The following is a 15448-nucleotide window of genomic DNA, read 5'->3' on the forward strand; positions in this document are numbered from 1 at the left end:
ACGAGTTCGTCAGTGACCATTGATGGCCTGCCACTCCTGTTTTTGTCATGAATGTTTGTTCGTCCATTTTTAAATAAATGAACCCATTCACGAATTTCTTCACCCATCATACTTGCTTCATACACAGAACGAAGTTCCCGATGAATAACTGCTGCCGAGTATTGTTTTGCCGTAAGAAAACGTATAACAGCTCGCACTTCGTACTTTGCGGGGTTTTCTATTGCAGCACACATTTTGAGACGCTACAAAATTGTAACTAGTGATCAGACAACCTTCATTCTATCCCGGCTAGATGCAGACTGATCTACCGCGCAAGTCTGTCCAAAGATGGTAGCGTGCCCCCATTACTTTACGCACAATGACCAATCGGAGGTTACTTTCCGAACGCGCCTCGTATTTATTAACTATAAAACAAAATTAAATAAAAAGATTTAACCGGGGTGTCATTTAGAGGGGCACTGGGCAATTTTCTCCTGTGTTATACATACTTAACAATTGTATATATATATATACTACTTACGTCAGTGAATGTCTTGTCCTTCCCCTTTCCAAAGCAAAAAAATAATGACGCTACTGGGGACTAACAAGTTTTAAATTTTTTGTAAACGTCAAATAAGCCATTTTATGTTAAGTGACTGTTTTAGTCTAAAGTTAAGTCCTTATACGAATTGGCAATTCAAAAGAAGTTGCACGTCTACCTGAAGAAGCAAAATGAATAGGCCTACTTTTTTTTTTTTTTTTTTTTTTTTTCCTCGTCGTGATGTCTTGTTTCCTTTTCTGTACCTTTACTTTTATACAACTTACTTTAACTGCAACTGTCTTTGTATGTAGGATTCTGAAAAATCGCTCTGTCACTGATGTCATCAAAGGAATGTTTGTTACAGGTGTTTGTCTGGTTCTTCATCTTTATTTGTGCAGTGTTGCCATAATTATTCGTAGATACAGACACAAGGGCAATGGCTTCATCACGTGCAATCGCCCACTTCTCTCTCTCTCTCTCTCTCTCTCTGCGTATGTGATGTGTGTGTGTTCAGGGATAATAACTGACATGATGATGAGAAGGGTGGAGTTGATCATAGCGTAATTGAAGCGTGTGACTAGGTTTTACAAGTTGAGAAAGAAAGGGAAGTCAAGAACCTACGAGTACGCAGTTTGGACACTCTGGTTTAGTCATGCGATTTATGCATGAATTTTTCAGTAAAAAGCGAACGTCTGTCCCTGGGAGCATTTTATGCTGTTTGTACTGTGTGTTTTAAATTAGTAGTACCTCTGGCTTTGTAAATTACACCAGCAGTGATCATCCCATTTCACCTTTAGTTTTAATAACGGGTGATAAACTTTATTTTAGGGTTGATAATTGATACAGCATATAAGACACAATTGGCATAGATAATTAACGATACGCAATCTGAGCCCGTAGATTAATTCTTGATCCGTAGACCTGTTGATTAAATTTCGAACTTGAGCACTCCGGTGATCATGGCGACGCTAGAGGAGGACAAAGGGTGGGCACTGGGAGCATCAAGGGCGCCGATCCTGGGGGGACGGCCTCCCCAAAGCTCGTGTGGGCCCCCCTATTGTATTTATGAATATACAATATTTGGCATAATTTGAATGCAATTTGTCTTAAATCCTCATATATATACCTTTTGCATCTGAATCCCCCTCCCCAAATTTACAGAGAAATCGGCGCCCTTGGGGAGCTTTGTTTGCCCTCACTGCCACACGCGCACGTGTTGTATAGTCTTGCATGTCAAGTATTATAAAACATTACTTTCGGTATACAAAACAAGCTGCCCCCCATAAAATTTCTTTGCCTCTCCACTTACCCCCAAGCAGGAGTGCCAATCCTCCCACAGGTTGAAGCCAATCCCCCCAAATTAACAAAGTATCTCCCTCACATTTAATTTTCCTCTTCCTATCACAACACGTAATATCATTGGTGAAAAAAAGGACTCAAGACTCACATTGCAATCATACAAACTTTAAGTTTAAATGTGGTTTATTTCAATGTAAAATTTTTGCAGACTTTGATTATGCTACGAGCCTCAGTGGTGTAATTTATATATATATATATATATATATATATATATATATATATATATATATATATATATATATATATATATATATATATATATATAAAACAAATCTCAAGAAGATTGAATAATATTTAGAGGTTGCAAGTTGATCAGTTTTGTAAAAGTAGGCAAAAAGTATGACATTACAAACTTAAAATAATACTAAAACTAGACACTAAGATTAATAGGTTGTATAATAGACAGAATATGTGTTATATTAATGGACTTTGAATGATGCAGTCCCTTCTTTTGTTCACTTGGTGATGACTTTTCTGTGATGTTCAACTATCCTCAAAAAGAATTTTTGTTGTTCATCCCTAACCTTAAACTTTTATATTTTTTTTATCACAGCAATTCCTCTTTTTTCGGTATACTTAATTAAAAAATATTTTTATATTTTTAATTGACCTCCCTATACACCTCAATATTCACTTGTAATCAGTATTCTACTGATTTACTTTTTTACACGTATGTTTATGTTAAAATTAGCCTTTATTTAGACACATTGTTATATTTATTTTGACAACCATTAACCAAGAGAAAGGCTACAGGATTAAAAAGATGAAGACATATTTAGTTAAAGATGCAGAAAAAAAGAACGCGTAATTCCAGAAATTGTAAGGTATAAAACTTATAATACATCAAGTTAAACAAGTAAAAGTGAATAACAAAAACATTGAACTTAATGAATCTGACGTTTTAACAATAATTCTGGGGGTAGGAGTTTGATTATATTTGTTATATGGTTCTGGGTTTAACCGGAAAAAGGCAGAAAAACCATCCATTAACATTGATATAGTATTATGCTGGCGAGGAGGGGGGGGGGGAAGAAGGAGAGCAGGAAGATATAATAATGTAATAATTGGCTGAGTAACTAGTTTTTATGGTTTTTGTCTTTGAATGAAATGAGGTAATTTTAATTATTTTACATTAAAAAATCCTCCCAGAAATTTTTAATGACGTCAATGGCGTCATTCCGCCCCTTGTGGGCACTTCTGCCCCCAAGAAAGTAAATTTGGCATCTTCACTATCCTATAAAAATCGGATTCTTTGGTGCACTTCCTAAGCTGTTACTGTTACAAAATCATCTTTATGCGGGTAAATGATTATGTAATAATTTGGATTAACTGTTTGTCCTTTGAACATATAATTTATAAATAAGACCCGTTCTTATACCAGATGAATAATGCAAAGTCCATCGAAAGTAATTTCTGGTCTTTAATCTTCTTGTACCAGGGAGATCTTGTGAATCCGTGTTCCATCCGTTATTTTGACTGTGAATCATTGCGATATGACCATATTTCGTCCATTGTTTCCGCTCTAGATTCATTTTTCTGCGTTTTTGATCTACTGACATTTTTTTGGTACCCATTTCGCTGACAGTTTGTTCATGTGCAGATCATTGTAGATTATATGGTTAAAACACGTTCTCGGAAAATACCCAGTCTCTGTCATACGGTTTGCTGATATTCCCCGGTCTGAGAATATGGTCGTGAATTTGATCAATGTTTTCCGGAACGATTACTGTTGTTAGTGTTTTTGCGGCTCTGAGGCATCACGATCTCATTGTTTCATATCACAGCTACGAGCAGAGGTGTAAAGTGTTGTTCCTCATAGATTTCCGTCGGCTTGCCAGAGAAACATCGTTGCTTCGCTGTTTGTAAACTTTAAGAGTCCCTATCACTGCGAAGTTAAAATACCGCTAATTTTTCAGTAATTATGTGATATCAGGAAATAGATAAAAGATAATCAAAAAGTAGATCAAGACTTCCCTAGACGATATTATTTTGCATAGTGTACCGTTATCACGAGTCACCTAGTAGCTTTCCGTTAGCAGTTAATTTAGAAACGCGAAAATAAATGCCGATTTTCTAAATGGCGGGAAATCGAAAGCAGATAAATGAGTCGTGATAACGGTATCTCATGCAAAATAACGTTGTCTAGGGAGGTCTTGTTCCACTTTTCGATTATCTTTTATCTATTTGAAGATATCGTATAATTACTGTAAAATTAGCGGTACTTAAATTTCGCAGTGATGAAGTGACGTATGGCACAGCACGTTCAGGCACAGCACCTTACATAAACCCTTTTAGGATTTATGGTAGGCGTAGTATCGTCTTTGACCGCTTATTTATGTTCTGTTATAGGTATTTAAGCAGTTTTTTTTTATTGGCCAAGTCAAGGATGAACTAAAGAATACCCCAGATGTGTTTTGGAACCGGATAGTCAACATGGCGACGCCAAGTGAGATTGGAGAGGCGTGCCTCTTTTTTCTTTCTTAAGGCAAATTTTAAAAAAAATCACGCCCTTCGTTTTCAAGATATCAGATTGAAATTTTGCATACAGATTGTGTGTAGCTTTGGGTATATCACACACACACACACACACACACACACACACACACAAAAATGGGGGGATCCCTATGTGAAGCCGGGGCCGGGCCCGAGGATTCTTTTTCAGAATAATTTCCGGTTTTTCCCGTTTTGGTGTATAATTCGTGCAAGCGTGTGACACCGGTAGAAAGTATGCTCTGACCTACTTAAAAAAAAAAAAAAAAAAAGAGGTGTGGACCATAATCCTACGATAAATAGGAAGGAAGCAGTAGCTGTTTGAGTGAAAGCCTAAACATTACCTCAAAAAATGAAAGTCCTAAAAGGGTTAAAAGGACGTAGTCGTCACAACTGTACGTAGAGTAATTCAGTATATATACGTATCTTGTTAAAATAAAGCTGCTCTATAGCTAAATATGATTCACATTTGTTCTATTTGTTTTCATTTATGTGTAAAGAATGCGTGACTTTTTAAAGAGACCAGAATTTTTTGAAAAGACTGTACAGGGTGGCCCGAAAAGTAGGTATACACCTTTCATTGATCTTGTTTAATATTCTAATTTATCGGTTTATTTGCTTCGACTGTTCCGAGCTTAAGGTATTAAGAAAAAATAATAAAGAAACTAAGTCTATCTGACAGATAACAACAAGAAACGATATAAAATGCAATGAGCTGATCAGTACGGTACTGTATACCTACTTTTGGATCACCCTGTATATAGAAGTATATATACTTTCAATGTATTATACGATTTTGCTTAAAATACCTTTGGACAAAAGGTAGGACAGCTAATTTTTTAGCATCCCCTGTGCCGCAATTTTTTATTTTGGGAACGGACAGAAATCACATGGGTCTAAGTAGAGTGAACAATTAGGATGATGTAACTCTGTAAACATTTTTAAAGAAACACTTTTGCCATAAGCATGTTAAGGCGCTTGATCACTCATTTTTTAACGACGAACTTCGCGTACAGGTCACTATTGATTTCACAATAGCTAAGAAACGCTCAATCGGGTTGAGATTTGCTTTGGTATTAAAACCTGTGACAAACATCTTGGCATTTCAGCGAAACGAATAAAACGAAAGGTCTGGCGCAACGTTGCCAAGTGGTAAAGGGGTGTGGATATGGCTAAGCAGACGAACTACAGCGCGATCAGGTGGCAGGGGATAGACGTAGATGTGTATGAAGTGAACGTGGCAATAGCGCTGGCCTCTCATTTGCTAGCATCGCCTTCAAATGCCAAGATGTTTGACACGGCGTTTAATTACAACATGTATAAATATGACGTGTTACGTCATGTGACTCCAATCAAATCCCAACATGAGTCAATCGTTCTGTAAATTAAGTTTCTTCATATCGAGATTTGACGAACTCGTGATGCAATTTAATTGGATCCTCATTAAGACTTTAATCTTACATTATGGGATCTGGAGAATGGAAAACACCAAAGGGACCAGGAGCGCGAAGACAATAGAACACTTGTGTCGCCAGCAGAAAAGCCGGAGGTCACGGTCGTTCAACCTTCAACTGTCAGTGAGGAAACCCAAAACAACCCCATCCCTCAATCGTCTCCCTCCCCCTCAAGAAAACAGGCGCAGAGTGAAAGTTTGGTCAACCGGAAATCAGACTACACCAGATGAGAAAAATGCCTCAAGGGACAGTTCCATGTAAGTACAAACAGCAATGTCCATCTACCTAATCTTTCTTGTGACCGTATTGAAGATAAAAGTAATGAAAGAAGTGAAAATAGAATCATAGAGAGAAATAAACCTTTTTCATTTTATTTTCAAAATGTGAATGGACTTAGGAGCAAACAATCTGAATTTTTTACAAGTGTACTATCAAATAATTATGATATAATAGCAATTGTTGAAAGTGGTCTGTGTGATAGTTTTTATAATTCGGAATTTTTTGATTGTAGATACACTGTATTTAGAAAAGATAGGAATCTTGAATTGCTTGGGAAGTCAAAAGGTGGAGGGGTATTACTGGCGGTACTTAAAAAACATAGAATGTTTCATGTTAATTCAGATGACAATGGATTTGAATGTATTCTTACCAAACTTGTGACAAATAGTGTAACTATGTATGTTTGTGCTGTTTATATACCACCCGACTCCAATTTAATAATTTATGAAGATTTTTGTCAATTCATTGAATCCAATTGCCCGGTAGGGAGCACTATTCTTTGTATGGGAGACTTTAATCTTCCAGAGATAAATTCAAGTTTATCCTTTTTGAATTCATCAGGCGCCTGTAAAAGTCTTTTCAACTTTATTAATTTATTTGGTCTAAATTCGATTAACAATGTACAGAATGAGAATGGTCGCACATTGGACTTAGTAATTACTAATGTTGATGACGCTTCTATTGAAAAAGTTGAGCACCCTTTGGTTTCTGAAGATAGGCATCATCCTGCATTGGAAGGCTTATTGTACCTAAATCAATTATCCATAAGAGATAAACTGCAAAACAATTTGCAAGGTTTTAACTTTAGAAAGGCAAATTTTACTAAAATGTACAATGAATTATTAAATGCTAACTGGGATTGCCTCAAAGATCTGAATGATATTAACGTGATTGTTGATAAGTTTTATGAAATTATTTATAATGCGATACATGTAAGTGTTCCCTCTAAGAAATTTTTGAACAAAAATTATCCCTGTTGGTTTACGTCCAATATTATTTTAAAAATTAAACGTAAGTCCTATCACCATAAAAAATGGAGAAGCGGTATGGGTGATGTTTTGTTTCACAAATGGGAATTTTGTAAACTCCGGAAAGAATTGAAAACAGAAATAGCGTTAGCGTATAAATCTTTCGTTTTTGAATCGGAACACATGGTAGAGAGGGATCCTAGTCAATTCTGGAATTTTATAAAAAGTAAAAATAGGCATCTTTCTACAGGCTTCCTTACGTATAATGGTAAGGAACTGAGAAACAATAATGATATTGCAGAGGAATTTGCTAGCTATTTTAATTCGGTTTATAGTAATGACAGAGCGCATTATGATACAAATGGATTCATGCCTGATGGGACAGCTTACGAAACATTAGATATGTTTTTCTTAAATGAAATCGCTCTAGAGGATGTTGAGGAAGCCATAAGAATGTTGAAACCCAAAAGATCGTGCGGATCGGATGGTATACCACCGTACATTCTTAAGGGTTGTATAGACATTCTTAAGCATCCTCTACATACAATTATAAATAAGTCATTAAAAACAAGCGTGTTTCCAGACAAGTGGAAAGAAGCCATAGTTTGCCCTATCCCTAAATCCTGTGATGCGAAGAATATACAGAATTTTAGGCCTATTTCTATTTTATCAGCATTTGCCAAGGTCTTTGAGCAAGTAATATTTAAGAGGATAATGTGTCATGTAAAACCTGTCATGTCAGTATATCAGCATGGCTTCTTAAAGAATAGATCAACATCTACTAATTTAGCCATTATTACAGATTTTATTGCAAATGAATTGGATAGAGGGGGTCAAGTGGATGTGATCTATACTGACTTTTCAAAAGCCTTTGATTTGGTAGACCATGATGTACTGTTGCAAAAACTAACGACTTATAATTTCTCTATGCAAGCAAAAAGTTTTTTCGCATCCTATCTGCAAAATCGTCAACAGGCCGTCATGTACAAAGGATATGTATCTAAAAAATTCACAGCCTTATCAGGAGTTCCTCAAGGTTCAAATCTTGGTCCACTCTTATTTCTATTAGTGATAAATGACCTACCGTCTTATATTCATTATTCTAACACTCTTCTATTCGCTGACGACCTTAAGATATTCTCCAAAATTAATTCGCTTGAAGACTGTGCAAAACTACAAATAGACTTATGTAATATTAGGAACTGGTGTGCCAATAACAAGTTTAAGTTGAACATAAATAAATGCAAAACTCTTTCCTTTACCCGCAAAGAAAACACCATTAAATATGACTATTCTATTGAAGGAACTATTTTAGAGAAACCTACTTTAATTAAAGATCTAGGAGTGCTATTTGATTCTAAATTAAGTTTTACTCATCATATTGAAACAATTGTTAATAATTCATACAGAAATCTTGGCTTTGTTATGAGAATAGGTAAGGAGTTTCAAAACGATGCTACGTTAATGAAACTCTACTTTTGTTTTGTGAGATCGCAATTAGAATATGCGACTCTGTCTTGGTCACCAAAAGCACAAAAACACATAGATATGATTGAAAGAATACAATCAAAATTCTTGAGATTACTTGCTTATAGAAAAACTGGTATGTATCCAAAATACGAGTCATATTCAGAAATAGTACAAAACTTCAATATGAACACGTTGAAACAACGGAGAGAACATACGGATCTTTTATTTTTACACAAATTACTACATGGTAAAATTGACTGTCCCAGTCTTACTTCGAAGGTTCAATTGCATGTCCCTTCAGGTAAAACCCGCGTAGGAAATAGCAGTACACTTTACTGCAGAAAGGCAAGAACAAATATCCTCGCTAAGTCTCCTATATGGAGAATGAGTGCTTCCTACAATGCAATTGAAAGGATAACTTCTATAGATGTTTTTGGAATGTCGGAGACAGTATACAAGAATAGCCTTAAAAATATGTAATAATGAAAATATATAAATGTATAACCTTGTTTAAATATATATATAACTAAGGGTAAATGTATTTGTAAGGAACAACACTGTAACTGGGCCTAGAGCCTGTTGTGTTGAATAAAATAAAATAAAAAATAAAAATAAATAAATAAATAAGACTTAACTAACATTTTTATACTTCCTTAATATACAAATATATATATATTTTATATTATCGTAACGTGAAGAATATAAAATCTCGTTGATTGTGCCTCAAGATTGTGTTAAAAGAAATCTAATGGACTTAAATGTGGAAACATTTGATAAGACGCTTAAAAAAAAAAAAAAAAAAAAAGAAAAGAAAGCTTGTCTATTCAATTTTGAAACTTGAATGTCGTTTTAGGTAAAATAGCATTGTATAAATATACAAGATAAGACATATGTACTCCTTACTTTTTAGAGAAATTCTAAAGGAATAAATAGAAATAAATATGCTAAATTATAAATATAAGCATAACAGACAATGGAAGTAATACATTATTTTTGAAGAAAAATCTTAGTTAAATTTCAGTCAAATCTCATTAAAGATCTCAAACATAAACTGAAATATAAGACATTTTTATTTAATGAACTCTCCAATGCTATTATATTCAGTAATAATTATTTGTTAATATTCTAACAAATGTTCTCTTTCGCGCTTTTGTACGGTAAAAGAAATGGAAATAATAGTACTTGTCTCACTCAAAGAAGAAAAATATATGTTTATTTAAATATATATATATATATATATATATATATATATATATATATATATATATATATATATATATATATATATATATATATATATATATATATAAAGAACAATATAAACCAGAAATGTATGCTTCAAATTCAACGTAATCTTACCTTTTTTAACAAAATACCATTTTTCTTTTATACGTTCTTCAATAATAAAGAGTTTTAATGATGATTCTTTACATTTTAATTGAATATAGTAACTAAATTGGATAACTAGATTGTTATTTTAAATCTTTTGACTTTTTGAAAAAGGGAGTATCATGAATAAAGGACGTTTTCTCCATTTTTAAAAATTCGTATTGGAGTTAATGTATGGGTAAACTAGCACTAGCAGGAAGACCATAATCTTCTCATAGATATGTGCCTAACGTATTTTTGGAGGATTTTTTTTAATGGCATATACAGAGCATCTTTTTTCACTCGTGGCCGAAAGTGCTGTAAGCAGTGCATTATCGGCAAGTGCTATAGCAACACAGTTAAGGTCGGCAAAAGTACCTAAAATGTATTTCTTAACTAAAATTAAAAATTAATGAACTAGAACCTTTTTATTTCAAGTGTGTCCCTACTGGTGCTCCTGTCGATGTGTTTTCAGGTACCTCCCTCAAAAGAGAAGGAAAAAGTTGCTGTGGCCGAGATTCTTTCAATAGTATGATGCGGACAGGGTTGGCACATCGGGCTTTGCTGTGCCCTGTCTTGTTATTTAGTCATTCTAAGTAGGCTACGATCTTCACTCTTCAAGAGCGAACGACTGAATGAAAAATTGGCAACACAGCCGAGGCCATTCAATTCTTTCCCCAGAGCAAAAGAATGGTTTCCTCCGTAAGAGAGTGGTGATACTGGGGCCGAAGTATGTTTCATATATTTTCTGAGGACACACTTGAAATAAAAAGGCTCCAATAAAAAATAATCCTTATTCGTTTTTCTGTAATGTACAATTCCGCACTGTCCTTAGTTATACTCGAAATTAATACACACATTTGCTATTGTATTTGAAAGAATAGAACGACATTACTCATTAAGAAATATCTTATACGGCGTACTTTTTACCACAGCTTGCGATGTATCCTCTGTTTCACTTCCATACGTTATATGGACTATTAAATCAATTTTAACCGAGTTACTATCTCGGCCAACAACTGGCCATAATATTTTAATTATAATGAATTCTAATTTATTATTATTATTATTATTATTATTATTATTATTATTATTATTATTATTATTATTATTATTATTATTGAAATATTTATATATTCCAGTTGCAATGATACAAATCAGTTTAAAATGCTTTAAAATCACTAAACGCTATTTACTCTTAGCGCTAGGTGTTACGGTCGTACTTACTTACCCAGACCCTAACTAGTTTAGTCTCCTGCCAACTGCCATATCATTTGCCGATGGTTGTCACGAGCGGATAAAATACTTTCTATTGCTTACTGTTAAAGAGTTAAACTGGTTGTTATTAAATTGTAGTAATTTAACTCTATATGGTCAAAATATGATACGGATACAGAAAATAAAGAAATATACGGTACATGACCAAAAGTAATCAAATTGTCTTTTACGGTAATTGACATATTAATAAAAATATCTATTATGATTGAAAGTTAGGAACCATTTGCAAAAAAAAGTTCTCATTCGTGACGTAACAACCCTTAGAGGGTCAGGGCCTATCGGTCAGTTTGTGCACTCATATGAAGTGTAGTTAATAAATCGGCCTTTCTCGCCATTATTGCTGGCTCTCTAGACCAGAATTCGCTACTTTTTCTTTCAAGTAGCTTCAAAGTTGCCTTCATGATGCTGGATGGATGCCATAATACCAAATACTGTCTGGTGAGTGCGAATGGTTCCTTATCTTCCCTCAGACCAGACCTTGTACTCATTAACTTCTATGAACTCATAAGAAGTAATATTACAGTTTGGCTAGAGTGTTACAGGAAGAACACATCCCTCACTTAGGAGAATATATAAATATATTTGCTTAATCCATATTACAAGAAAAAGAGTGCGTTGTTTCGACCCTGCGCTTTTGAACGAGGCCCAATTCCTATGCGGAGTGATTATAAAAATTGATTTTCATAGAGTGAAAACGGTAGTGGGAAGGGTAGTTCACCTCAGCACTTATTCTTCTATTGAAACCGAAAGTAGGAAAACTACTACAACTTCTTGTTTCAACGTTAATTCCTGAATAGCAGCAACTATAGATATACCACATTGACTTGACGCCTAGTCTTCCCTTCCGAGCGCTGCTATTGCCTGAAGGAATTCCACTCCCTTTCGCTAAGGCTCTCTCGCTTAGCAACAGCTGAACTCTCATTGGCTCAACGCGTGGGTGTATCGAGGGTGTGAGCTTTGGTTTGCATTTTTGCCACGGCTCAAGACATTTTGGCAGCACTATAGCATCAATTAGTCGCTTCGCTGGGTTAACATAAGAAAAATTAGTAATAAGATTATGTTCCGTTAGTCAGTCACTTTGTACTATTACTGAAGCGCTCTATCCCCCTCCCTCTTCCAGAAGTTGTTGGGCTCAATTTGGATTTAAACGGCATCAGAAGTGTCACTTCATCTTAGCGACCCCGAGACCTATGGATTCGACACTAATATCGGTTTCTAACATTACACACACACACACACACACACACACACACACATACACACACACACATATATATATATATATATATATATATATATATATATATATATATATATATATATATATATATATATATATATATATATATATATATATATATATATATATAATGAAAGTAACTATGTTTGTGACTTAATAACTCTTGAACCACTCGATCGATCTTGATCAAATTTCGAATATAGATGAGGTTCGGGCCTGGGAGTGTTTTATCATTTCATTGTGACGGTGCAACTTAGGGAAGAGGGAGGGGCGAAGATATATAAAAATGATCGAAAATGACTCGTATTAGACAGCAGTAGTAGTAGACATATTAGACCTATATCTTTCTCCATCTGTGACCTTATCCCTGTCTTGCAACAGAAAGTTATAGACCTTTTACTACTTTCAGTTTTAGCATTGATTTCTCATAAGTTGGCATCTACGTAGTTTCACAATGTAATACGAAACTCACATGTTTAATTATAATGTTTGAGATGGTGAATGTAATTAGATTGTATTTTCTCTTTATATAACCAACCCTCCCTCTTTTTATTTCTCATTTTTCGTTATATTTTATTCACTGGTTTGACATTTCCAACTGTTTCACTCTCTTCTTATTTTTGCTTCCCCCTCTACATAGCTGCTTCACATAACTTCATTTATTGCTCCCCAGGCGACGATTTTTAAGCAGACTTCTTCGTTTGCTTCTGTATTCGAACGCAGGACACGTCGCGTTATCCAACCGCGAATTGTACGCGCGCACGAACGGTGAAACTGCAGTTTACAAGATAACTTATTTTTTTGCTTTCTTTTCTAAAAAATATAACAACAGTTGGTCTTGTTCTCGTTATCGCTATTGGATTTTTTTGTTTTATTTCTTGGGAGCATCGGGGATGAGTGAATATAACTACCAATGATACGTTTTATGAATACTTAAAACTCTGTATTAATACGAGGATTGACTCAGAAGTTTTTGCTGTTTACATCTCTGTTTAAAACATGACCACTTGGGTTAGGAAAGTTATAATTTACGACGTGGCACGTTTAACGAATGAAAATATAATATTATCTGTATAGCGGCTTAAGAATGGAAACTAATTTCGTGCTTTAAATACAGGGTGACACAGGGAAACGGGAAACTTGAAGTAACGTAATTTGTAAGAATAACAGAAAAAGAAACATATTTTACGAACGAAAGTGCATGTATACAGCATTCCATTTATATTTTTATTACAAAATGTCACAAACTGTCTTTACTTCTTTAAGATGACATCGGAGAGTTGTACTTTCTTTCGGAGTCTATGCCTGTTATGGAAATTCTGAAATGCTCGGTGTAGCATGTCCTGGAGGATGGCAGTGGTTTTGTCTTCAATCTTCTGTTTCAGTTGCAGGATGTGTGCGTTACACTTTGGATGAGGAGATGGGACACGTCCATGACGACTTATTGTGCTGCCAACATGTCTTGATCCGTGGCAAAAATGCGAACTAAAGCTCACATCCTCACACACACACGCGTTGAGCCAATAAGGGTTCAGCTGTTGCTAAGCGAGAGAAAGGTAGTGGAATTCCTTCAGCCGATAGCAGCGCTTGCAACGGAAGACTACGGATCAAGTCAATGTAGTATATCTATAGCTGGTAACGCTGTCGAAATATCCTCTGCGCAGCAGTCACCCTGCTATAACCCTAGTCATTATCACCGTGCTCGTAAACACTCTCACAGCAATAGATAGTACGTTCCACACCACTCCAGTGCTACATGATTACTAAATGGCAACGCGTTCACAACCACCACGCACCGGTTTCGAACAAATACCGGGACTACAGTGTTGCCAACTCTAACGTTCAAAATTTCCCGTGTCTCTGCGCCATCCTGTATGTGTAACTTTTGAATCAGTTTCGCAAAGAATCAAGAAAGCATATATTCAGTAATCGCGACTTCGGCTTGGGAAATCGGGATTCGATTACCGGTGGGAGCTCATGTGGTTCGTATCTGATGTTAAATTGTAGGTTCAGGTTTCGGTGCTGAAACAGATATTAAACTTCAAAATTTCATCATGGCCAAATTTACCATAATTTAGGAAAAAATAAACTATAATGAATCCATATCATGAATAGTGTTGCCCACCAGACAAGACGAATTGAGAAATGAGGTTTTCTCGTTTCCAGGGGGGCGATCGGGGCGAAATTTTATTATATATATTACAACCCACCGCCCTCCAGAAATCCGCCCCTGCTCATCTCGTCTCCTTTTGTAAATTTATGTACAAGTTTTATGAACTGATTATTTACTTAATTTCATCTAGAAGTTATCAGAATTCTTCCGCGTCACAAGAGGTCCACAAAGGGTGTGATATAACAACATTGAATCCATATTTTTTAAGGTTAGATTATTATTATTATTATTTTATTTTTTTTATTTATTTATATCAGACTACAGGCCCCAAAGAATCTTGAACTCACTTTAAGGGGCAGTACAGTTACATGGCTTATACATACGAAAATACAAAAGTAAATTGCTTTTACATAATACATATACAAGAATAAAAATAAGGCAATAACTGTTGAGTTTATCCTTCCATTTGCTTGTTACAATTTTTATGATTGAAATATGTTGGGTAATGTTTTTAAACGTTGATAAATACTCTTCATTATGTTTGTACAATCACTTCGCGTTTTTTTTTTAAACTATGAATCCTGTAACACTAAAATAGTGTTTGAGAGATAAGACTTGGGTGAACTAGTGTTGCACATGAGACTTATGAAATTTCTCGTCTCGAATTTAAAAGGATGATCCTCGTCTCGTGAGTAACACGTCATGAATCAAAATAAGAATGATAATATAGTAACCCTGCGTTTTGTTTGTTTCTTCTCCAAAATTTGTAACATTTCATAAATTTTAAACATGAAATTGGATGTGAATGCTGTCAGAGATTAGGGATGGCCAGAACCGGTTCCTGGTGGAATAGGTTTTCGGGTCTGAACGGATCCGGTTCTAGAAGATCTGGTTCCAGAACCGGTTTTT

General features: G+C 35.0%; 2 protein-coding genes across 4 annotated transcripts in view; both read left to right on the forward strand.

Moving 5' to 3' along the window:
• The window catches only part of miple1 (midkine and pleiotrophin 1), a 256418-nt gene that overhangs the window by 13779 nt on the left and 227191 nt on the right, over window positions 1–15448 (forward strand). The window lies entirely within an intron of this gene.
• LOC145662413 (uncharacterized) overlaps window positions 5718–15448 on the forward strand; it is a 93451-nt gene continuing 83720 nt past the window's right edge. Inside the window, exon 1 of the mRNA XM_081727962.1 lies at window positions 5718–6080. Within this exon, the coding sequence (XP_081584088.1) occupies window positions 5734–6080 (347 nt within the window). The 5' untranslated portion in view covers window positions 5718–5733. The remainder of the gene's footprint in view (window positions 6081–15448) is intronic.

The sequence above is a fragment of the Thermobia domestica genome, chromosome 10 (genome assembly GCF_964235325.1).
Source record: "Thermobia domestica chromosome 10, izTheDome1.hap1.1, whole genome shotgun sequence".
NCBI lineage: Eukaryota > Metazoa > Arthropoda > Insecta > Zygentoma > Lepismatidae > Thermobia > Thermobia domestica.